Source organism: Cottoperca gobio, chromosome 18 (assembly GCF_900634415.1).
Source record: "Cottoperca gobio chromosome 18, fCotGob3.1, whole genome shotgun sequence".
Lineage (NCBI taxonomy): Eukaryota > Metazoa > Chordata > Actinopteri > Perciformes > Bovichtidae > Cottoperca > Cottoperca gobio.
In genome coordinates this window covers 3,790,622-3,815,425 of record NC_041372.1, presented here as the reverse complement: position 1 = coordinate 3,815,425, position 24,804 = coordinate 3,790,622, and the positions used below count along the sequence as shown (strand labels likewise).

The following is a 24,804-nucleotide window of genomic DNA, read 5'->3' as shown; positions in this document are numbered from 1 at the left end:
ATCAGTTAAGCAGCTAAATGTGATGAGTAAAAGAATCACCTCGTCAGCACATCCTGCGTCTTCTCTGACCTCTCTGCGTGCATGTGCACAATCCAGAGAGAGCCTGTCGAAGAACACAACACAGTCTGTTCTTACGTTCAGAACAATTATCCTTTAAACAAGTCAAATACATGAGAAGCTTCCCTTTTTACTCTAAAATAACCAAAGGAAAAACCTACAAACAGTTCAGTTCATCTGGCATTTCATTTTATTATTATTTATTATTATTACCTGATTTTAACAATAGTATGAAAGAAACGTGGATATTCTCTGAGATTAAAATGGTAAAATTACAAGAAAAGAAGTCTCTCCAGGGCACGCACACACACACACACACACACACACACACACACACACACACACACACACACACACACACACACACACACACACACACACACAGTGATGAAGTGTATGTAGGGAACCTCTGTAAGGACATGTAAGTGTAATGGTCAACGTGGTGAATATAATTCGATGAGAATTAGATTTCCTGTGAGCTGGTAATGATGCTGGAGGCTCTGCTGCTTTCAGGATGTTTACACAGTTTGTTCATCTGAGTGTGTGTCCCTCAAGTTAAAAAAAAGAGACGACTCTGTTTATATAAGTAAAACACAAACTAAGTGGTGTGTGTGTGTGTGTGCATGTGTGTGTGCATTTTAAATCATAATTTTCGCCCCACTGATCTGGCTGTCAGTGTGATTGAGGTGGCGCCCGTTCGCTTCTTGTCTGTGTCATAACTGTAAGAATTACTGGGGCGTGTGTGTGTGTGTGTGTGTGTGTGTGTGTGTGTGTGTGTGTGTGTGTGTGTGTGTGTGTGTGTGTGTGTGTGTGTGTGAAACAGGGCAGTTGTCAGAATGGATGTGCTAGTGATTTTATGAATAGGAACACTTATTACACATCTCTACACTATGTGTATATACTGAGGTGAACTAACTTCCTCTTATTGGTTATTGCATCTTCAGCGACACATTGTCCACATCCCACCCGCACAACAACATGTACTGTTCACATGGGTGGATTACTGGATACAGTATTACCTATCTGACCTAAAGTCACTCAGAGAGGGACTCAAGAGGTGTGGGCTACCAACCAGGAACCATGACTAAGAAGAGACACATAACGATTAAGAAGAGACACAAAATGACTAAGAAGAGACACAAAATGACTAAGAAGAGACACAGAATGACTAAGAAGAGACACACAACGACTAAGAAGAGACACAAAATGACTAAGAAGAGACACAGAATGACTAAGAAGAGACACACAACGACTAAGAAGAGACACAAAACGACTAAGAAGAGACACAAAATGACTAAGAAGAGACACATAATGACTAAGAAGAGACACAAAATGACTAAGAAGAGACACAAAATGACTAAGAAGAGACACATAATGACTAAGAAGAGACACAAAATGGACTAAGAAGAGACACAAAACGACTAAGAAGAGACACAAAATGACTAAGAAGAGACACAAAACGACTAAGAAGAGACACAAAATGACTAAGAAGAGACACAAAATGACTAAGAAGAGACACATAACAACTAAGAAGAGACAGAAAATGACTAAGAAGAGACACAAAATGACTAAGAAGAGACACATAATGACTAAGAAGAGACACAAAATGACTAAGAAGAGACAGAAAATGACTAAGAAGAGACACATAACGACTAAGAAGAGACACAAAATGACTAAGAAGAGACACAAAATGACTAAGAAGAGACACAAAACGACTAAGAAGAGACACAAAATGACTAAGAAGAGACACAAAATGACTAAGAAGAGACACAAAACAACTAAGAAGAGACAGAAAATGACTAAGAAGAGACACAAAATGACTAAGAAGAGACACATAATGACTAAGAAGAGACACAAAATGACTAAGAAGAGACAGAAATGACTAAGAAGAGACACATAACGACTAAGAAGAGACACAAAATGACTAAGAAGAGACACATAATGACTAAGAAGAGACACAAAATGACTAAGAAGAGACAGAAAATGACTAAGAAGAGACACATAACGACTAAGAAGAGACACATAACGACTAAGAAGAGACACAAAATGACTAAGAAGAGACACAAAATGACTAAGAAGAGAAACATAACGACTAAGAAGAGACAGAAAATGACTAAGAAGAGACAGAAAATGACTAAGAAGAGACAACATAATGACTAAGAAGAGACAGAAAATGACTAAGAAGAGACAGAAAATGACAAAGAAGAGACACATAACGACTAAGAGACACAAAAATGACTAAGAAGAGACACAAAATGACTAAGAAGAGACACCAAAACGACTAAGAAGAGACACATAATGACTAAGAGACACATAATGACTAAGAAGAGACACATAACGACTAAGAGACACAAATGACTAAGAAGAGACACATAACGACTAAGAGACACAAAATGACTAAGAAGAGACACAAAACGACTAAGAAGAGACACAAAACGACTAAGAAGAGACACAAAATGACTAAGAAGAGACACATAATGACTAAGAAGAGACACAAAATGACTAAGAAGAGACACAAAATGACTAAGAAGAGACACATAAACAACTAGAAGAGACAGAAAATGACTAAGAAGAGACACAAAATGACTAAGAAGAGACACATAATGACTAAGAAGAGACACAAAATGACTAAGAAGAGACAGAAAATGACTAAGAAGAGACACATAAACGACTAAGAAGAGACACAAAATGACTAAGAAGAGACACATAATGACTAAGAAGAGACACAAAATGACTAAGAAGAGACACAAAATGACTAAGAAGAGACACATAACGACTAAGAAGAGACACAAAATGACTAAGAAGAGACACAAAATGACTAAGAAGAGACACAAAACGACTAAGAAGAGACACAAAATGACTAAGAAGAGACACAAAATGACTAAGAAGAGACACATAAATGACTAAGAAGAACACATAATGACTAAGAAGAGAAACATAACGACTAAGAAGAGACACAAAATGACTAAGAAGAGACACAAAATGACTAAGAAGAGACACATAATGACTAAGAAGAGACACAAAATGACTAAGAAGAGACACAAAACGACTAAGAAGAGACACAAAATGGACTAAGAAGAGACACAAATGACTAAGAAGAGACACATAATGACTAAGAAGAGACACAAAATGACTAAGAAGAGACAGAAAATGGACTAAGAAGAGACACAAAATGACTAAGAAGAGACACATAATGACTAAGAAGAGACACAAATGACTAAGAAGAGAAACATAACGACTAAGAAGAGACAGAAAATGACTAAGAAGAGACAGAAAATGACTAAGAAGAGACACATAACGGACTAAGAAGAGACACAAATGACTAGAAGAGACACATAATGACTAAGAAGAGACACAAAATGACTAAGAAGAGACATGATAAAATGACTAAGAAGAGACAACATAACGACTAAGAAGAGACACATAACGACTAAGAAGAGACACAAAATGACTAAGAAGAGACACATAACGACTAAGAAGAGACAGAAAATGACTAAGAAGAGAAACATAACGACTAAGAAGAGACAGAAAATGACTAAGAAGAGACACAAAATGACTAAGAAGAGAAACATAACGACTAAGAGACAGAAATGACTAGAGAGACAGAAAATGACTAAGAAGAGACAGAAAATGACTAAGAAGAGAAACATAACGACTAAGAAGAGACAGAAAATGACTAAGAAGAGACACATAACGACTAAGAAGAGACACATAACGACTAAGAAGAGACACAAAATGACTAAGAAGAGAAACATAACGACTAAGAAGAGACAGAAAATGACTAAGAAGAGAAACATAACGACTAAGAAGAGACAGAAAATGACTAAGAAGAGACACAAAATGACTAAGAAGAGAAACATAACGACTAAGAAGAGACAGAAAATGACTAAGAAGAGACAGAAAATGACTAAGAAGAGACAGAAAAATGACTAAGAAGAGAAACATAACGACTAAGAAGAGACAGAAAATGACTAAGAAGAGACAGAAAATGACTAAGAAGAGAAACATAACGACTAAGAAGAGACACAAAATGACTAAGAAGAGACAGAAAATTGACTAAGAAGAGACAGAAAATGACTAAGAAGAGACACATAACGACTAAGAAGAGACACAAAATGACTAAGAAAGAGAAACATAACGACTAAGAAAGAGACACATAATGACTAAGAAGAGACAGAAAATGACTAAGAAGAGACAGAAAATGACAAAGAAGAGACACATAACGACTAAGAGACACAAAATGACTAAGAAGAGACACATAACGACTAAGAGGACACACAAAATGACTAAGAAGAGACACATAACGACTAAGAAGAGACACAAAATGACTAAGAAGAGACACAAAACGACTAAGAAGAGACACATAATGACTAAGAGACACAAAAATGACTAAGAAGAGACACATAACGACTAAGAGACACAAAATGACTAAGAAGAGACACATAACGACTAAGAGAACACAAAATGACTAAGAAGAGACAAAAATGACTAAGAAGAGACACAAAATGACTAAGAAGAGACACAAAACGACTAAGAAGAGACACATAACGACTAAGAAGAGACACAAAATGACTAAGAAGAGACACAAAATGACTAAGAAGAGACACAAAATGACTAAGAAACGACACAAAATGACTAAGAAGAGACACAAAACGACTAAGAAGAGACACAAAATGACTAAGAAGAGACACAAATGCACTAAGAAGAGACACAAAACGACTAAGAAGAGACACAAACTGACTAAGAAGAGACACAAAATGACTAAGAAGGACACATAAACGACTAAGAAGAGACACATAATGACTAAGAAAACAAAATGACTAAGAAGAGACACAAGAACGACTAAGAAGAGACACTAAGACTAAGCAAAGATAAGAAGAAGAGAGAGACACAAAATGACTAAGAGGACACAAAATGACTAAGAAAGAAGCGACACAAAATGACTAAGAAGAGACACAAAACGACTAAGAAGAGACACAAAATGACTAAGAAGAGACACAAAATGACTAAGAAGAGACACAAAACGACTAAGAAGAGACACAAAACGACTAAGAAGAGACACAAAATGACTAAGAAGAGACACATAACGACTAAGAAGAGACACAAAATGACTAAGAGACACAAAATGACTAAGAAGAGACACAAAACGACTAAGAAGAGACACAAAACGACTAAGAAGAGACACAAAACGACTAAGAGACACAAAATGACTAAGAAGAGACACACAACGACTAAGAAGAGACACATAACGACTAAGAAGAGACACAAAATGACTAAGAAGAGACACAAAATGTCTAAGAAGAGACACATAACGACTAAGAAGAGACACAAAATGACTAAGAAGAGACACAAAATGACTAAGAAGAGACACATAACGACTAGAAGAGACACAAACGACTAAGAAGAGACACATAACGACTAAGAGACACAAAATGACTAAGAAGAGACACATAACGACTAAGAGACACAAAATGACTAAGAAGAGACAGAAAATGACTAAGAAGAGACACATAACGACGAAGAAGAGACACAAAATGACTAAGAAGAGACACAAAATGACTAAGAAGAGACACATAATGACTAAGAAGAGACAGAAAATGACAAAGAAGAGACACATAACGACTAAGAGACACAAAATGACTAAGAAGAGACACAAAATGACTAAGAAGAGACACAAAACGACTAAGAAGAGACACATAACGACTAAGAGACACAAAATGACTAAGAAGAGACACATAACGACTAAGAGACACAAAATGACTAAGAAGAGACAGAAAATGACTAAGAAGAGACACAAAATGACTAAGAAGAGACACAAAATATCTAAGAAGAGACACAAAACGACTAAGAAGAGACACATAACGACTAAGAAGAGACACAAAATGACTAAGAAGAGACACAAAATGACTAAGAAGAGACACAAAATGACTAAGAAACGACACAAAATGACTAAGAAGAGACACAAAACGACTAAGAAGAGACACAAAATGACTAAGAAGAGACACAAAATGACTAAGAAGAGACACAAAACGACTAAGAAGAGACACAAAACGACTAAGAAGAGACACAAAATGACTAAGAAGAGACACAAAATGACTAAGAGACACAAAATGACTAAGAAGAGACACAAAACGACTAAGAAGAGACACAAAACGACTAAGAAGAGACACAAAACGACTAAGAGACACAAAATGACTAAGAAGAGACACACAACGACTAAGAAGAGACACATAACGACTAAGAAGAGACACAAAATTACTAAGAAGAGACACAAAATGTCTAAGAAGAGACACATAACGACTAAGAAGAGACACAAAAATGACTAAGAGAGACACAAAATGACTAAGAAGAGACACATAACGACTAAGAAGGAGACACAAAACGACCTAAGAAGAGACACCTAACGACTAAGAGACACAAAAATGACTAAGCAAGAGCCACAATAACGACTAAGAGACACAAAATCGACTAAGAAGAGAAGAGACAGACAAATGACTAAGAAGAGAGAAGAAGAGACATCATAAACGACGAAGAAGAAGAGCACAAATGGAATAAAGAGAGAGAGACACAAAATATCTAAGAAGAGACACAAACGACCTAAGAAAGAGACACAAATATATCTAAGTAAGAAGACACCAAAACGACTAAGAAGAGGACACATACCGACTAGAAGAGGACACAAATGGACTAAGAAGAGACAACATAACGGACTAAGAAGAGACACAATAATGACTAAGAAGAGACAAAAATGACTAAGACGCGACACAAAATGACTAAGAAGAGACACAAAAGACTAAGAAAGACACAAAATGACTAAGAAGAGACACAAAATATCTAAGAAGAGACACAAAACGACTAAGAAGAGACACAAAATATCTAAGAAGAGACACAAAACGACTAAGAAGAGACACATAACGACTAAGAAGAGACACAAAACGACTAAGAAGAGACACATAACGACTAAGAAGAGACACAAAATGACTAAGAAGAGACACAAAATTACTAAGAAGAGACACAAAATGACTAAGAAGAGACACATAACGACTAAGAAGAGACACAAAATGACTAAGAAGAGACACAAAATGACTAAGAAGAGACACATAACGACTAAGAAGAGACACAAAATGACTAAGAAGAGACACAAAATGACTAAGAAGCGACACAAAATGACTAAGAAGAGACACAAAACGACTAAGAAGAGACACAAAATGACTAAGAAGAGACACAAAATGACTAAGAAGAGACACAAAATGACTAAGAAGAGACACAAAATGACTAAGAAGAGACACAAAATGACTAAGAAGAGACACAAAATGACTAAGAAGAGACACAAAATATCTAAGAAGAGACACAAAACGACTAAGAAGAGGACACAAAATATTCTAAGAAGAGACACAAAACGACTAAGAGACGAGGACACCATTTAACGCACTAAGAAGAGACACAAAATGACTTAAGAAGAAGAGAGACACATACCGTGACTAAGAAGAGGACACCAAAATGACTAAGAAGCGACACAAAATGACCCTTAAGAAGAAGCCGACACAAAATTGACTCAGAAGAGACACAAACGCCTAAGGAAGAGACACAAATGACTAAGAAGAGACACAAAAATGACTAAGAGAGCGACACAAAATGGACTAAGAAGAGACACAAAACGACTAAGCAGAAGACACAAAATGACTAAAAAGAGCACCCAAAATGACTAAGACGCAGGACACCAAATGACTAAGAAGAGACACCAAAACGACTAAGAAGAGACACACAAATGACTAAGAAGAGACGAGAGACACAATATGACTACTTAAGGCAGAGGACACCCAAATATCTAAGAAGAGACACCAAAACCTACGCCTAAGAAGAGACACCAAAATCATCTAAGAAGAGACACAAAAAACGACTAAGAAGAGACACATAACGACTAGAAGAGACACAACAATGACTAAGAAGAGACACATTAACGACTAAGAAGAGACACAAAATGACTAAGAAGAGGACACCAAAATGGACTAAGAGAAGCGACACTAAATGACTTAAGAAGAGACACAAAACGACTAAGAAGCGACCACAAAGAGACACTAAGACTAAGAAGAGACACCAAAATGGACTAAGAAGAGACACCATCAACGCCCTAGACTAAGAAGAGGACACAAAATGACTAAGGAAGAGACACATAATGATCTAAGAAGCGGACACCCAAAATGACTAAGAAGAGACACCAAAACGACTTAAGAAGAGACACCCAAATGGACTAATAAGAGACACAAAATTGACTAAGAAGAAGAGGCAACAATAACGACTAAGAGAGACACAAAATGGACTAGAAGGACACAAATGACTTAACAGAAGACGACACAAAACGACTAAGAAGAGGACACAAAACGACCTAAGAAGAGACACACAACGACTAAGAAGAGACACCAAAACGACTAAGAAGAGACACAAAACGACTAAGAATTGAGACCACCAAAATGAATACTGAAAGCAGACCACAAAATGACTAAGAAGAGACACAAAACGACTAAGAAGACGAAGAGACACAAAACCGACTATAGAAGAGACACAAAACGGACTAAGAAAGAAGAGCACCAAAACGACTAAAGAAGAGACACCAAAACGACTAAGAAGAGACACAAACGACCTAAGAAGAGACACAAAACGCCTAAGAAGAGACACACAAAAACGACCTAAGAGAGACACAAAATGACTAAAGAAGAGACACACAAACGACGAAGAGACACACAAATGACTAAGAAGAGGACCACCAAAACGGACTAAGAAGAGGTACACAAAACGACTAAGAAGAGACACAAAACGACTAAGAAGGAGACACCAAAATGACCACAAAAACAGTCTCAACAACTATGAAAAGGGGCAAAACAACCAGAAAGAGACTCAAAATGACTACAAAGATACACAAGGACTATAAAGAGACACACAAGGACTACAAAGAGACACACAAGGACTACAAAGAGACATACAAGGACTACATAGAGACACACAATGACTACAAAGAGACACAAGGACTACATAGAGACACACAATGACTACAAAGAGACACACAAGGACTACAAAGATACACACAAGGACTACATAGATACACACAAGGACTACATAGAGACACACAATGACGACCAAAGAGACACAAGGACTACAAAGAGACACACAAGGACTACAAAGACACACAAGGACTACAAAGAGACACACAAGGACTACAAAGAGACACACAGTGACTACAAAGAGATACACAAGGACTACAAAGACACACAAGGACTACAAAGAGACACATAAGGACTACAAAGAGACACACAAGGACTACAAAGAGACACACAATGACTACAAAGAGATACACAAGGACTACAAAGACACACAAGGACTACAAAGAGACACACAAGGACTACAAAGAGACATACAAGGACTACAAAGAGACACACAATGACTACAAAGAGACACACAAGGACTACAAAGAACACCACAAAAGGACTACCAAGAGGACAATAAGGCTACATAAGAGACACAAAAGGACTACAAAGAGACACACAATGACTACAAAGAGATACCCAAGGACTACACAAAAAAAAAAAAGACACACAAGGACTACAAAGAGAAACACAAGACTACAAAGAGACTACACAAGGACTACAAAGACACACAAGGACTACAAAGAGACACACATAAGGACTACAAAGAGACACACAGTGACCTACAAAGAGCCAGACACACACTCTTAAAAACACCATCACCATCACAGTTCATTCACATGGGAGCCTGTGTGAGCACATTTTTGAGGTTTTAATCAATACATACATTTATTTGCAAATATTTATTAACACTTAGTGGTGACAAACAGAGTAAATGTAGCTTCAGGTTAGTAAAGATAGCACTTACCCAACCACAGAAGTCTCCGAGTCTTTGAATACGTCCTTTAGTTTGGCCTCCTCTAGTGGTGAGGATCTTCTACTGCGCTTTGACCGGGGCTCAGAGACAGAGCGGAGTTTGTGAGCAATATCTTTCTCCTAGAAAACATGCAGCAGTGTACTTTACATAATCTATATGGTATATCTATATATCTATACATCTATATATAGATATATAGAGAAGGCAGTGTGAGAGTCAAACCTGAACTCTGTGTTCTCACTATGTTTTGTGTGACACTCACTGGGCTCAACTTCTGTTCTGCTCGCTTTGTTTCCTCTGCAAGATAAATACATGTGGGACATCAACACGTCTGAACAGGATCTTGAGTTTCTGTTTGTGTACTGAGTATGTTCTTTATCACACAGCCACATCACAGTCCCAGTGGTCAGGCCTATACAGCCCACACTATATATAACCCTGACGCATGTCACGTCCAATCTGTTAGCTTAATGACGGTCTCACTGTCACTGTTGTATCATATCTCTTTCTTGACGAGGACAATCAGTTCAATAACAAGTGTCTTTGTGCCGATAATATTTATTTTCTTTCTTTTTCGTTGACTTTATTAATCTCTGTAGAGAAATCAAATCGTCCTAGCAGCCACAATAAAATACAATGACAACAGGTACATACAGCTAAAGATGACACTCAAATGAGTTAATAAAATAAATAATAGTAATAATAATAGTAATAATAATAATAGTAATAATAATAGCAATAATAATAATATAATAGTAGTAATAATAATAGTAATATTACTATTGTTATTGTTATTACTATTCATTATTATTATTATTAATAATAATAATAATAATGGCAATAATAATAATAATAATATAATAGTAATAATAATAATAGCAATATTACTATTATTATTATTACTATTATTTAATAGTAATAACAATAATAATAATAATAATAATCGTATTTATAATAATAGTAATAATAATAATAATAATAATAATAACAATGAATAATAATAATAATAATAATAATAATAATAATAATAACAACAATGATAATATAATAATAATAATAATAATAATAATAATAATAATAATAATAATAATAATAATAATAATAGTAATAGAGTAAAATAAAGATAAGACCAGATATAAAATGTAATTCTTTGCATGTACATCCTCACCATGCGGCATGTTTTTCTCCAGGTAGAGGGTCAGACTGAACGGGTAGGCTGTCAGCTTCCTCTCACCGTATTTGCACATCAGCTCAGACGCTCCATCCCAACGCTTCTTATCTGGTGCTTTCAGTTAACAAAACACAGCGAACTCCCAGTGAATCTTCGTAATGGTGTGCAAGTAGACCATCAGTAGCCGTATTCTTTGATCTTTATTTTGCAGTATAGGGATTAGAAGATAATGCACGAAGCTGCTGCGGTGCAACTCACTGAAGCATCAGAATGCACTACAGTAATCTCAACACTGAACATCGGTTGTGTCACTCCACTGTGTCTCCACTGTGTCTTAATATCTGATGCTGCAACGAAAATCTCACGTATGATGTAGAAGTACTGCGAGTGTATCACAGTGACGCAGGCTGGCAGTGTGGTGCAGAGAAATACAGCAGTGGGTTTGGTATAAAGCTGGCAGAAAGAATAAATACACTGATGGATGATTAATCTGATGTAAAGGATACAAGGGAAGACGTTGAAGTGGACACTGGAGAAGGGATGGAGACGGTCCAGGTTGCCAAGAACAGTTCTGATAATTTCCTGAGAAAGAGCAATGTGAACAATGAGAGGTTCGAATTAATTAGTTCATTGTGAATGTCGACTGTTAATTTAATAAAGAGGAAATAAACATAACAAATGTGAATGCTGAGCAGTGTCCATCATTACCTCCAGTTCCTGAGTGAAGCCGTTTCCTTCCATCACCTCCTCTCCTCTGGTGAAATGAATTATACACTTTATAATATGTTGTTTTGCAGTATTAGAAGTTTTAAAGCTGTAAAGTTGATTGTAACGTGCATTGATTCTGCTGATGCTGTACATGCATTAACCCTGGTGTATCCATTCAAAAAGTTTATTCTGACATACAAATAAGTATTAATATAATTTTCCACTTTCTCTCAGTTAAATCAATACCAGATATTCAATCATTTTAACCCTTTAAATGCCAGTTTGTTTACTTAATATCTCTAAACGTAAAGCCTGATATAAATATATATATTCATTATTATATATTTATTAGAGGCTTTAAATATAAAGCCTCTAATAAATATATATAAATGCATGATTTTATGCTGTAATGGCCGTAGGATCACATATTGTGGTTTTAATGGGTTTCAATCAGGACTTTTTCTGTCCTTAAGGTTCTGAGCGTCCGTATTTTGGCTGCAGTTTATTATATACTTATTATAGGAGCTGAGATTCTGAGTCTTCTTCTGCTTTAAGGCATTCCCGGATCAGTTAGGACTTATTCTACAGATTTATCCATTGCATAAAGTCAGACAGATCCTGTGGGGCCTTTGATCCTCTTTTTCCTTTCTGTTTTCACAGATGAAACAAAATTAGACAAACTTCGGTAACACACATCAGAATGTGCAACAGTAGCCATTATAGGCAGTAGTGTTAAGAGAATGGAGTTAAAAAAGAACAATGTTTCCTCTCTTGCCTGCAGCTCAGCCATCTCCCCAACTGCTTTGTAATTAAAGAACATTTTGCTGTGCTTTGCAGAATTGAATCTTGAGGAGAAAAGGGGAAGCAGCCAAGAGTGGATGCGACTAAAAGTCTCTCTCTTGATGGTGTACAGTATGTTTGGCTTATGGAATTTGCAGCTTTTGCTGTTTTGCTATGCTTTCAAGAAAAAATAAAAATAATACCTCAAATCTGTAGTTGCTCTAATCCAGAGGCTAGTATCTGTTACAAGTTTGGTCTTAGAGTATTTGCCCATTTCCTCAAGCTATTTTAGGTATTATAGGGTTTGCACTTGGAATTGTCTCGGGCTTGGCCACAGGTCAAAATGATTTAATTTCGGTTATAAAGTCATTTCCAGTGACGTATGATCATCCTGATATGAAGAAAGATCACCAATATGCAACTGTGTACAAAATGTAATTACCAGCCTATTACGTGCTTGGTTTTGCTTTATTCTGTCACTTTCTACTCTTTGTCTTCCCTTTAGGCTAAGCCTGGAGTTAAACAGCTAGACTGTTGTCTTGGGATTTGTCAGCTGTCTTGGAGGAAGGAAGAGTAGATATTAAGTATAAAGACGAGGCTGTGAAGATGTACAGAACACTTTCTGTCTTGCCTGAAGCTGCAGCCTCCTCTGATCTTGAACTTGTAGACTAAACGACCAGCTTTGAAGAATCGAGTTTCAGGGAAAGTGAAGGAGAAGGCCTGCAGTGGCATGGCTGACCTAATAAATCACAAAATCAACAGATTCATTTATAAATTGATGGACTTTTGGTTCAGAGGGCAACCAAGAAACAGAGTACATGTCAACATCACTGAAAATGTTGAATTGATTTAGCTAGCTAGCTAGAACACATTTTAGATACAGTATGTTTAAATGCTTTTGCTTTATACTGTAAAGACAGTCCGAAATTATTGTTTTTCTCGCTCGCGGTCTCTCCAATTACCGTAATGTCTAGAGTAGATGACGAGTATGAAGTTCGCAGGTCGTCCAGCAGCAAGCTAACTTCCAGGACGTCAACAGTTAAAATTCATGACCGTCAATCAAACGCTCACTCGCCTCGAGATTCGCTGAACAGGGTGAGTTCCCGCCTCCCGGTCGCTTGACCTACTTTGATTGGCTAGATCTTCTTCCAATCAACGGAGTCAGAGCAGGTGTCACTATGGTGACGGCGAAAACCGCCCAAACAGTCACATGACTGTCAGGTGATCACGTATAGCAGGAAGTCACTACTTGTAAACAGTAGAGAGAAGTTAGTAGTAATGTTACGTTTACCTTTTAATTGGTAACTTTTTCTTTATTGCGTGAAAACGCGACAGGTCATTGCCTATTTATGCACCTCTCCCTGTAAAGAATTCAGCGGAAAAGGCCCAAACGGTGAGATCAAAATCTTTAACGGTGGCATTACTTAATGACATTCCCACCTAGTTCGCTCCATATGTTATTATAATGGAAGTGGAAACTCTAACAATGTACTTAACGCTACATTGTACTCCTAGCTGCATTGTGACTTCACAACGTTTTCATAGTACAGCCTATGGTTTTAACACTGCATAATTTTAACACTACTTACAGTTACTAACGTTTCATTGCAGCATCATTAGTACTCATTTGCTACATTACAAAACTATGACCTTCCTCTGTAATGAAACTGGTGGATAATGGCGATAGAAAACCTGTAGAACTCAGTGCAACCTGTCTGCTTCTCTTGTGCAGTACCACTCAACTTCCTCTTTAACAGTGAGACCAACTAGTCCATACAAGTGCCTTCAGATCAGATGTCCTCCTCCTCTACACCTCCTGTGCTCCTAAATACAGGGGTTCAGATGCCCCTCCTAGGTTTGGGGACTTACAAGTTGGTGGGTTCTGAAAATGTGTACCGGGCTGTGGATGCAGCGCTGGTTGCTGGTTATCGGGCCTTTGACAGCGCAGCCGTCTACCGGAATGAAGCTGAACTGGGCCGAGTCCTGAAGGAGCTCCTGCCCAAACATGGCTTAACCAGAGAGGATGTATTCATAACCAGGTGATGTGTATATAAGTTGTATCCACATGGTTGAATGCAGTTATTGTAAGTCACTTTGGATAAAAGCATCAGTTACATAAATGTAATGTGATATCGGCTCATATGCCTTTCAAAAAGGCCCAGCATGTCAGTAAATAAGTGACCTTTGATGTATTATAGTACATCTTTTGTTCCATTAATTGTATAAACATGCACAATTAGGATAAAGAATTTGTTTTGATTGTTGTACCTGAATAGAGGGAAACATGCATGTCTTGGTATCATAACCAGATCATATGATCTTTCTCCCTGCAGTAAGCTGGGCCCCAAGGATCAGGGTGAGCGAGCCATGGAAGGAGCCCTCCGCAGCCTGTCTCAGCTGGACTTGAGTTACATTGACCTTTACCTGATCCACTGGCCTGGCACACAGGGCCTGGGAGTGGCTGACCAACACAACCCAGGTAAATAATTCAGATTAAGTCAATGGATACTATGTCACTATGTATGCTTGTGTGCAGTGGTGGAAGAAGTAGTCCGGTCTTTAACTTAAGTAAAGTATAAATAGTAAAGTAAATACCACAGTGTAAAAATATTTTGTATTTAAAATATTTTTTGTGAGTCAAAGCCAAAATACATCATAATTTATTAGTTGATTTATATTTTGCATTAATAATCAAAATCTGAAAGTAAGTAGAGTATACTTACTTTAGAATATAGTATAATAGAATATAAAGTAACACAAAATGGAAATACTCAAATAAAGTACAAGTAATAATTGTACTTCAGGACAGTACTTGAGTAAATTTACTTAGTTAAAGCATTTGAAGTAACTTTTTGCTTTGGCCAGGTGTATTAAATGTTTTATAAATAAATGCATTGTTACTCAAGTACAACTACATTGTTGTCGAGGAAGATGAAATGACATCTTGAATCTTATTTCTTAATGAGATCCTAATAAATATTTGATTGCAGGCAACCGAGCTCAGAGTTGGGCCACACTGGAGGAGCTGCATGTCCAGGGGAAGCTGAAGGCCATAGGAGTGTCCAACTACACCCCGGCACACATGAGAGCACTGATGCAGAGCTGCACAATCCCTCCTGCGGTGCTACAGGTAGAATGCATGAGAGTGAAAGAAGATGGATAAAACATATAATGGTCTAGAGCCGGTGCAGACTGTGTGTTTCTTCAGGTAGAGTTTCACCCGAGGCTGTGCCAGACAGAGCTGAGGAGAGTGTGTGAGGAGCATGGAGTGTGTTTCCAAGCGTACTCCTCCTTAGGGAAAGGAGAGCTGGTCACTGACCCTGTGGTCATAGAGGTGGCAAAGAACTGTGAACGCACACCTGCACAGGTAAACACACACACACACCTTCTTGATTACCTTCTCTTTGGGCCAGCCTCACCTACTCAGTGTTGAATAAATACATTCTTTAAGCACAAACACTTGAAACATTTAGTTGTTTTGTTTCCCTCCAGGTGCTGCTGCGCTGGGCTGTGCAGCAGGGCGTCCCGGTGCTGCCCAAGTCCTCAAGTCCAGACAGAATAAAGGACAACGCCAGGCTTTTTGACTTCACACTGAGTGACACAGACATGGGCAGACTGTCAGCTTTGGACTATGGGCGCAAGTACTGCGTGGATACATCACAAGTGGTTTGATTCACCACATGTTGTCTTCCATGACGCCTTCAGTTCTTCAGCTCTGACTTGTACTAATGGGAAACCACGGCCACAAAAAGTGGGAAATTGTAATTAAGACACTTATAAAATACATTGAAGATTTAGGTAAAAGTACATACTGAGAGTTCAAGTAACATTTTGGAAAACGTTAGCAAATAAGTTGTCCTGTTTTTATTATGACTCGAATAGCAGGAAACACTGAGCGCCTTTTCAGGAAGTCATTTGTTGCCTAATGACCAATTATTTTTCCGATGTTCCATATTCAAAGTAATATTGTGGCTTGTGTTCTAGCTTTCACATTTGAATTGTTTATGAAATACCGAAAAGTGTCTTTGTGCTGTAAAACTTTAAAGAATCACACGAGAGACTCACTTTAAAACAACTCTTAAAATGATTTATTCAAGACGGCATATACCAGAAGTTTCACAGCTGTAGAGAAAATGTACAAAAGTCATTAAAAAATTAAAAGAAATAAAAAAAGAAACAGAGGAAATATTGGGATTAAATGTTCTCCACACACATCTCCAGATTCAAGTAATACCAAGGTTGCAGAGCTCCAGGTGCCCAGGCAGGTTTCCCTCTGTGGTGTGTTCACTGCCACAAATGTTTAACAGTCAAAACCCAAAACACGACTTCTTCTGAAATTGCTTCTCCATCAATTGCAATTATAACATTTTTCTCACAGTTGTGACAGCGAACGCACCACCATGTCATTGTGCTTGTTCGCGGGCGTAATGGGTGACGGTGACGTAAAGTTTAAGGCGGTAATTGGGGAAACAGACGAGTCGCATCAAAGGTTATATCATGTTCAAGGCAGTTCATGTTGACAATATTATACTCTTTTAAACTCATTCATATCTGACCCTAAACTCTGAACACTACTTACATATCATCTGCCAGCTGCTTGTTTCAAAGTACAGGTTTACTGTCTCGACGGTACAATTACTTACATTCCTGATTTCCCTGTTTGTGAGAAATCTGATGCAAAGTGGTGGAGTCACTGAAATGTAACAGCCTAGTCTAACTGTAGTAATTAAGTTAGGAGCTTTATGCCGGATTTAATTTTTAAGAGTCACCAAAACTTCATCTCACTGTCAGGGTTGCATGTCACCAAAAGACTCGGATGAATCGTAAAACATTTGTTGTCATTCAGATTGATTTCATTTTTTTTTTTGTCCTTAACCAAGTTTAGGAAACGCTATAAAAAAAGATGGAGAACATTTTTTTTAGTCTAAAAGACGATACAAATGCAGCCCCTTCGCCTGCACACCCAAGCACTTCACAACTCAACCCTACAAGTCAAGAGGAAGAGAGTAAGACACAAGTAGAACAAACCTACTACCATTTTCAATAATCACAAATTGATAAACAAGTCACAAATAGCCAAATCATATTCACCAAGCCATGTGCTGATCTTAGTTTATAATCATTAATATGGATAATAATGCCATGTTGTGTTTAGTATGTGCCAAGTAGTCATTAAAAGCCTGAATATAATACATGTAAAGCAAATCTAGATCAGCACTCTGAGACCTGAGGCTTGATAGATGTTTTGCACATCTGCACACATGCAGATACAAAGTGAAACCCACATTGAAACTTTTTATTTATTTATATAAACCCAAAAGGACTGGAAACTGATTTTTCTTAAACTCCACAAACAGTTTGTGAAAGTGGAGTTTAAATCCCTTCCAGCGGTGTTTTACATGTGACTAGACTCTAACCTTCTTCACGCACTGGGTGCTGAACATGAGGCGTGTGTCTGATTGTGTGTCGGCTCCTCGTACAGCAGTTAGTTCCTCCCCGCCCTCATCTTTAAATATTCACATAACATTTATCACAACAGCCATGGATTGTACACTGCCTATTGCTAAGTTGGCCAAACTTATTAAATAGCATGGTGACCTTGTAAAATAGGAACTTGTAAAATAAAAATTCTGGCTAAAGCGTGCAGCTCATAACCCCGGCACCCCTGCAATTTGATAAAATATTAACAAAATATTTACACACAAAAGTTCCAAAGTTTTTTTTTCTTGCTTATCCGAGGCTTTAAAAAGATAGATTCATATTGGTTTGTGCTTTTATATGTATTTTTAATGTCATTTTCTTCAGATATAATCTAACCCTGAAGTCTTATAAAAGATAGTCTTTCTGAATCCTCAGAGATTGTCCTTGTACAAGATTGTTCTTCTTTTGAGATATAAAGCAGTTAATGATAGTCAAGTACGTAGTGTCGTAGTAGTTTAAATAGTACTGGCTTGCAGGTACTAGAACAGGAAGTTGAATAAAGGCCTGAGTTGAATACTTTAAAAAAAAACCCTTCCCGTTTTTACACTCATTGCTTTGTTACCTGCAGATTCTTTTGGCACACAATTACAGTGGTCTCCATGAGCTTGTTGTTAAGCACAAACGTTTGGAGCATTAGTAACGCAGTGACATTGGTGATTTCCACAAGAAGATGAAGAAGGAAATTCTAACTGCATTCAAGGTGGCCTCGGCTGCATTCATATCTCTCCATCTACAGTATATTGCATAGTGTTGATGGGAGAGACATCTGTGGTAAGCTCTGAGTACGACCGCTCAAATCCACTTCATGCACGTCTTTCTTTGTGTTTCCAAGAGCTCCTCTCTTCTCTCCTCTCTCCATCATTTAATCCGTTCTATGGGGTTCAGATGGCCAACAGTCCATCGTCATGCTTTACCATTTCACAGTGCGCTGCCCAGCAATATTGTTAACTTCACAACCAACACAAATACAAAAGACTTTTTTTTTAAATGTAGTTACCGATGATGTATAAAAACCACATGACTAGAATGGGACACTTAGCCATTCACTTAGCCACGCCTTTGTGTTTGGATCTTTTTTCTTTTTTGTTCCAACCAACCTTTGTTCCGTCAGGTCTTTTTGTTCTCATCACAATTGTTCTCTTGGCTTCCCCCAATGCTTTCTTCTCATTCCTCGTGTCACTCTTAATTTCCTCTCGGTGCCTATTCAGTGCGGTGAGTGTGGTTTTCATGGTGGTTGTTCTCTCCCTCCGTCTCCTGGTGACTGAAGAGGTAGCTCCACCAGGTTTTCGAGTGTTGCATCTGTTTGGCTGACCCAGCACTCCTCACCTTTCTCATTTCCTGCAGGAAATAGAGAGTGTTAAACGCACAATATGTAATTCTCTGCCGCTAGGGCTCTCAGAGAACTCGTTTGTGTAGTAGCTACAGCTAAAGATGGACGGATGAGTATTGGAACCCAGGCTGCTGCGTGAAGGAATGAGCGGGCGCCTGCGCTACCAGGTGGTGCTAGTGTAACACAAATGACATCTATACAGTTATAGTAGGAAACCCCCTTTTTAAACCCTTCTTCTATCTTCTGACCCGTCACTCACCCCTTTGTCGAGCATGCTGTCAAACTCGTCGCTCATCCTTCGGAGCTGCCGGCCGTACTTCTTGGCTGCCCACAGAGCAGGGGGAGCTGACTTGGACCGTCCCCTGAATGGAGCTCCGTCAGTGGGCGTGCCAGCCTCGTCTTCCCCCCGAGCCTGGAGCTCCTCGTCTCTGGAGACAGTGGAAGCGTGAGACTCTGAGTTCAGCCTGATTCGACCGGTCGCTAAGAGAGACAAAGGTGAGAGAGGTTTGTAATGTGAGGAGCAGGATTACAAAAGGGAGCATTACGGAAATAAAATGGGAATAGAGGAATATTAATCACTAGTTATCACTGGAACAATGTGACTAAGGATAAAATAGACATGACTTCGCTCTGCTTTGAAGAGAGTAAGAAGCTTTTCTAAATGCAAAGCAGGTTGACTTACATTTCAACTAACAATGTAATCTCATTTAATGTCCCAAAGTAAATCACCGTGAAAAATAGCGCATTTGATTTCTGCAAAATGAGGCCTAAGAGACAAAGCCAAGAAAAGGCAGGACAACATGGGGGATAAGCGGCGAGAGCGATGAATGCGCGGTGTGATGCACAGACATCAAATGTTTTTTTCTCTCCCTTTTTTGTGCAAGAATAGAATCTGATAGAATAGATGCTGCAGAAAACTAAGAAAATATTGCTTTGTTGTTCTCACAATTACTGCAAATATCATTAATAACTAACAAACGAGCAGTCATGGGGTTGGGTTTATACATCACTGCCCTGGTGAGTTTGACCATATTGTTGTGGTAATCTGCTGAAACACACTTGAAGTTGAAATACTTGAAGATCTTGAATTACAAAGTGTTGTAGAGCATGGACACACACTGCTGACAACTGGAGCAGAAATACAAACACACTTCTTCTGTCTGACGGATATATTTTGTGTGTGTGTGTCCATCTCTTATGAAAATGTTTGCTGACAGATGGGGCAAGTTTGGATTAACATGAATTCTCCCAGTAACAGGTAGAAAGTGCAGCAATAAAGCAAGATACACTTTGAGTCCCATCTGGAGCTGGTTGTGGTAAAGGATGCTCAAACATACTTCGGCGGGTTTAGACATGATGTGGATCTATTGTCAAACTGCCTGCTCAGCGTTTGTCCAGTTTGAAAAGCTACATTTCTTTAATTCCCTTTTTGCCAAACAATACTTAAAGATCTCCTACCTGCCAATCTGAACTTGGGTAGGGTTAGGCAGTGGCGGTCATGAAGCTGCTTCTCTTGCACAGTTGATGATTGGTTATTTTCTCCTTCCTCAACCTCCTCGGATGATTCTGACTCACTGTCGGAAATAGAAAAGTGTGCAGCCATCCTGACATCTGGAGAAGTAAGATTCAAGAAAAGGTGAAAACATGGATTCAGTAAAAACAAAACAATTGACTGCATATGGCAAGTATATGCACATGCTGTATTATTAATACATTTAAATGTTATTAGACCACAGCTGGCTGATATTCCTGTTGCCCTGCACTTGACCTGTTTGAGATAACTATAAAAAACATGCATGTTCATACAGATGACATGACCAAAACAACATGTGTTCCTATTCAGTATCTCTATTATAAAGGAGCGCATGGTGCAAAGTGTCTATATGACCATGCTATTATTATACTGTCAATCAGCACATTAGCTAATTATTCAAGAATCATAAAATGGCATCACCCATTGTATAGCTGGTGTTGCCTAACACACCCAGCCGGCTATCTGTGTCGCTTTTGTGATATTAGCCAGTCCAAAGGTATTCACGGTGGAACAATCCGCCAGATAACAGACTTGTTTTGACAACACGGACACATATTTTATTTCATTACCGACTTGTTATACTGCTATTAGAACGAGCCATGAGTCCTTCCTCTCCGGCCAACACACTGACTCGCTTGTTTTGTTGTTGTTGACTGAAGAGGACAAAAGAAACTTCCTTGAGGGCGGAAGCTACTCTGGGGCTAAATTAGCTGACGGAGTAAAAACAAAGGAGTGTGAATCGGTTTCCTTACCCGACATCTTTATAGCGTGAGCCCGAAAAGTGCGAGTGTGTCCTTAGTTGGCCTCATGCGGCCGCAGCTGTTGTTTTTGTTATCGGCGTCTTGTCTTTTTAATGTACAATACACTTTAGCTGCTCGCTCACCCAATCGCCGCGCGTCAATGCACCGCCGCTGCGCCATGACGTCACTGTTGCGAGCTAGGACTGGGCTGCGGCTTTGTTTGTCTCATCGGATTACCGTAATGCTCAGTGTAGAGGCGCAGCACGGTTTAATGTGCACACAAGTCAGGCCGTTTGTACTTCCATCTGTTTCTACTTCTAACAGTGGTGGATTCAGAACCTGAAGTAAAAGTAGTAATACTACAGTTTTATAATATTCCATTACAAGTAAAAGTCCTTATTTTTAGACTTATTATGCAGCAGAATGGCCCATTTAGGTATATTGTATTATTGGAATATTATTACTGATGTATTAATGTGTAAGCAGCATTTTAATGTTGTAGCTGGTTGAGGTGGAGATAATACTTACTAGGTCTATATACTGTTGGGAGGTTTTGGTTGTAGTTATTTAAGATGCGTAAAAACAATAGACTGTATTAAGGTGAAAACAAGTTTGCAAGCGAGCACAGAAGTTTAAACATGTAGCTGAAAGTAATGAATAAATGTTAGCAATAAATAGCAACAATTAAAGACTAAACATTTCAAATGATTAGCTAAAAGTAATGGATAAACAGGGTTAGCAGATTAAAGACTTGTCTGTGTTAACTGAATTTCATTATCAATTCTTGGAAGATAATTAACAAAACTCAGATAAATAGACAAACATACTGTACAGGCAGACAGACACACCAGAAATATGGAAATACCTGTTTGGTCTTGGGCCATGTTAGGTTGCCTGCTGTCATTCTTCCTAAAGACTCTTCTTTTCTCTCTGAAAGGGATTTGCAGACGGCACAATAACATTGAGGCTAAAGGTGAATCAAAAGGAAACAGAGAGGGAGGGCAGACCTATGTTACACAACAGTTATGTGAGATTTGCTTTTGTCAGATGAAGGCTGATAAGAAAAAGGTGGGCCAGGCATGCAACTGTAAACACACAGATTATACTGTCTCTTACCGAACATGACGAAACAATCATCCTGTAAAGTCATTTTAATTGATTTATATTTGTGGTAAGTCGTTGTTGGATATCCAAGAAGGAGAAGGAAGGGCATCAGCGCTGTGTTGAGTCTTGTCTTCCTCCTCCCTGAGACCTGTAAGACGAGGAGAGGATTGAAACGGCTCCGTCTGTTGTCATGCCTTGTGTGAGCAGCAGGTGGAGAGGCAGGACCACAAACTGATCTTCTCTGATGTTTGCTGAGCTGCGTTCCTCTTCTGTCACACACTGCTTCATCTTCTGTCACAGGTTGTGTGCGTTTCTGTGGAAAAAAAGGAAAAATTCCATGTTTAGTTTCCTGATTTCTGTAATGTTTAGCAACGTGTGGATGTTTGGTAATGTCAGGATTGGGGTTTCCCACGAAGATGACATTATGAAATCTACATCAACGGAAAAATACTGCGTTTCTCATTTCCTCAAAAGCTGCTTATATAAAAAAGTCTTGTCTCTTATTGTGGGTGTGTGTGTGACTCTGTGTATCCTCCACTGATGGCGTCTCTACTTTGCTCTCTTGCACTTTCCTCACATCAATGCAGGAGAGTCGACCATGTAATTATCTACCATTTATATCTCGAGCTGCCTCTATTCCTCCTCTGTATCATCCTTCTCTCTCGCCTCTCTTGCATGAAGAGCCTCTTGTGAGATTAGAAACAAAATTAGTGTATTTTGCAAAGTCCGCAAGTGACACTTGAGTAGGAGGAGCAAACTATTTCTGTGCAAACTGTGATGGGATTCGAGGCGATGTGATGCAGATTCTTCTAATTCAGTGAATCCAAACAGAACTAATGTGAGTTTCTAAGCTTAGACAAACAGGCACAGTCAGCTTCTGGTGTAAGGATGGTGCAGCTCTGGAAAATGACGGTTGAGACTCGCCTCTTTTGAACTCTATTTTTGGAGGGATTATAGAAATAATAGATGAGAGTTCTCTTTTTTTTTGGTTTGGATTTGGGTGCCGTTTGAGAGCCATACAATTCTAAACAGTTTGTAGCATTTAAGAGCCATAAAACTACCATCCATCAGAATGTGAATGAGAAGACTCATCTCACAGTTTCCTGTACAAGCAGCTTCCTTTTCACACACACATACATGGACACACGGACTGAAAGCGTGTGTTTGTGTTTAAATCTGTTTCAGTGTAATCTGAAGGAGCCATACAATTAGCATCCATTTATATCTTCCTGTACCAACCTCGCCCTGCCTCCCTGCCCCTCATCTGGTGGTTATTTTGGGACACAGAGGCGTACGAACTCCCACACTGTCTCTAAACCACCACTCAGTCTGTGTGTGTGTGTGTGTGTGTGTGTGTGTGTGTTTGTGTGTGCGTGTATGTGTATGTGGCTGTTCGAGAGCAGCAGCGTTTCCAAGCAGCTCCCAAAACATTCCTTCCAATTTAATGCCAGGGCACTGCCTGTCTGTCTGCCGCCGCCGCCGCAGCTTCACTCGCTGTCCTTTGAAACGTTTTCCCCTCTCTGCAGACTCCAGTTCAGTCTATGTGGGAGCCAAGCAAGATGCAGCTTAGAGAGAAGAAGAAAGACGACGTGAAAGAAGTGGGTTTCCCAATTCCTGAGAAAAGATGAGAAGCACACCAGAAATACAGACAGTGTGTACCAGACATGGAGAGAAGAAGAGATGCAGAAACTGCAATAGTTGTAGGATCAAAGGCAGACCAAGAGATGAGAGATGTGTCGGAGAGTACAGAGAGAGAATTAAGGTAATAGAAGAGCAGAAAAGGTGGCAGTAAATATAAGACCTTTGAAAGACTAAAGAGTCTGTGAGACGGATATCAGAGGAATGGCAAAGGTGTAAAGAAGAGCGCAAAGAGAGAACTTACCCTACATCAGAGTGAAGTCGCTTCTCCAGCCCGTTCAATCAACTTGAGCCCTTTCTTCATTTCTCTCAGTACATGCTCATTATCTACGGGCCGCTCCCTCGCTATATAACTAAGTCACAG

At 38.7% G+C, this 24,804-nt stretch overlaps 3 protein-coding genes across 7 annotated transcripts in view; 1 reads left to right on the top strand and 2 right to left on the bottom strand.

Moving 5' to 3' along the window:
- Positions 1–13,617, bottom strand: part of majin (membrane anchored junction protein) — a 15,330-nt gene extending 1,713 nt beyond the window's left edge. For 2 of the 3 annotated variants that reach the window (XM_029455047.1, XM_029455048.1), the window contains exons 1-7: positions 13,576–13,617; positions 13,245–13,352; positions 11,834–11,879; positions 11,632–11,707; positions 11,123–11,233; positions 10,217–10,251; positions 9,946–10,073 (exon numbers count right to left, since the gene is read on the bottom strand). In XM_029455047.1, the coding sequence (XP_029310907.1) occupies positions 9,946–10,073; positions 10,217–10,251; positions 11,123–11,233; positions 11,632–11,707; positions 11,834–11,879; positions 13,245–13,345 (497 nt within the window). In that variant the 5' untranslated portion in view covers positions 13,346–13,352; positions 13,576–13,617. Of the gene's footprint in view, positions 1–39; positions 104–9,945; positions 10,074–10,216; positions 10,252–11,122; positions 11,234–11,631; positions 11,708–11,833; positions 11,880–13,244; positions 13,353–13,575 lie in introns of all 3 variants that reach the window. The other variant, XM_029455046.1, reaches the window with a different exon arrangement.
- A 211-nt stretch (positions 13,618–13,828) lies between these two features.
- On the top strand, positions 13,829–16,914 carry LOC115023676 (uncharacterized oxidoreductase YtbE). 2 transcript variants are annotated; one of them, XM_029454867.1, is made up of 6 exons: positions 13,829–14,006; positions 14,371–14,652; positions 14,947–15,092; positions 15,604–15,743; positions 15,822–15,980; positions 16,106–16,914. In XM_029454867.1, the coding sequence occupies exons 2-6, from the start codon at positions 14,408–14,410 to the stop codon at positions 16,283–16,285; spliced, it is 870 nt and encodes a 289-aa protein (XP_029310727.1). In that variant the 5' UTR covers positions 13,829–14,006; positions 14,371–14,407; the 3' UTR covers positions 16,286–16,914. The 2 variants fall into 2 exon arrangements, with proteins under 2 accessions (XP_029310727.1, XP_029310726.1); XM_029454866.1 differs by having other exon boundaries at positions 14,346–14,652.
- badb (BCL2 associated agonist of cell death b) lies at positions 16,679–23,066 on the bottom strand. Of its 2 annotated transcripts, XM_029454869.1 has the most exons (5): positions 22,815–23,066; positions 22,564–22,665; positions 20,883–21,035; positions 19,684–19,904; positions 16,679–19,432 (listed from the first exon to the last, which is right to left on the bottom strand). In XM_029454869.1, exons 1-5 carry the CDS (start codon positions 22,909–22,911, stop codon positions 19,295–19,297), a joined length of 711 nt encoding a protein of 236 aa, XP_029310729.1. In that variant the 5' UTR covers positions 22,912–23,066; the 3' UTR covers positions 16,679–19,294. The 2 variants fall into 2 exon arrangements, with proteins under 2 accessions (XP_029310729.1, XP_029310730.1); XM_029454870.1 differs by lacking the exons at positions 22,564–22,665; positions 22,815–23,066 and adding an exon at positions 21,711–21,868.
- Between the last annotated feature and the right edge of the window lie 1,738 nt (positions 23,067–24,804).

What these genes read in the sequence shown, in the direction of transcription:
- LOC115023676 (XM_029454867.1), top strand. Translation starts at nt 14,408, where the DNA reads ATGTCCTCCTCCTCTACACCTCCTGTGCTCCTAAATACAGGGGTTCAG. An exon ending in GAGGATGTATTCATAACCAG is followed by an intron (nt 14,653 to 14,946) that starts GTGATGTGTATA and finishes TTCTCCCTGCAG; the next exon opens with TAAGCTGGGCCCCAAGGATC. An exon ending in TCCCTCCTGCGGTGCTACAG is followed by an intron (nt 15,744 to 15,821) that starts GTAGAATGCATG and finishes GTGTTTCTTCAG; the next exon opens with GTAGAGTTTCACCCGAGGCT.
- badb (XM_029454869.1), bottom strand. Translation starts at nt 22,911, where the DNA reads ATGCCCTTCCTTCTCCTTCTTGGATATCCAACAACGACTTACCACAAA. An exon ending in TGATTGTTTCGTCATGTTCG is followed by an intron (nt 22,666 to 22,814) that starts GTAAGAGACAGT and finishes ATTCACCTTTAG; the next exon opens with CCTCAATGTTATTGTGCCGT. An exon ending in CATGGCCCAAGACCAAACAG is followed by an intron (nt 21,036 to 22,563) that starts GTATTTCCATAT and finishes TTACTTCTCCAG; the next exon opens with ATGTCAGGATGGCTGCACAC.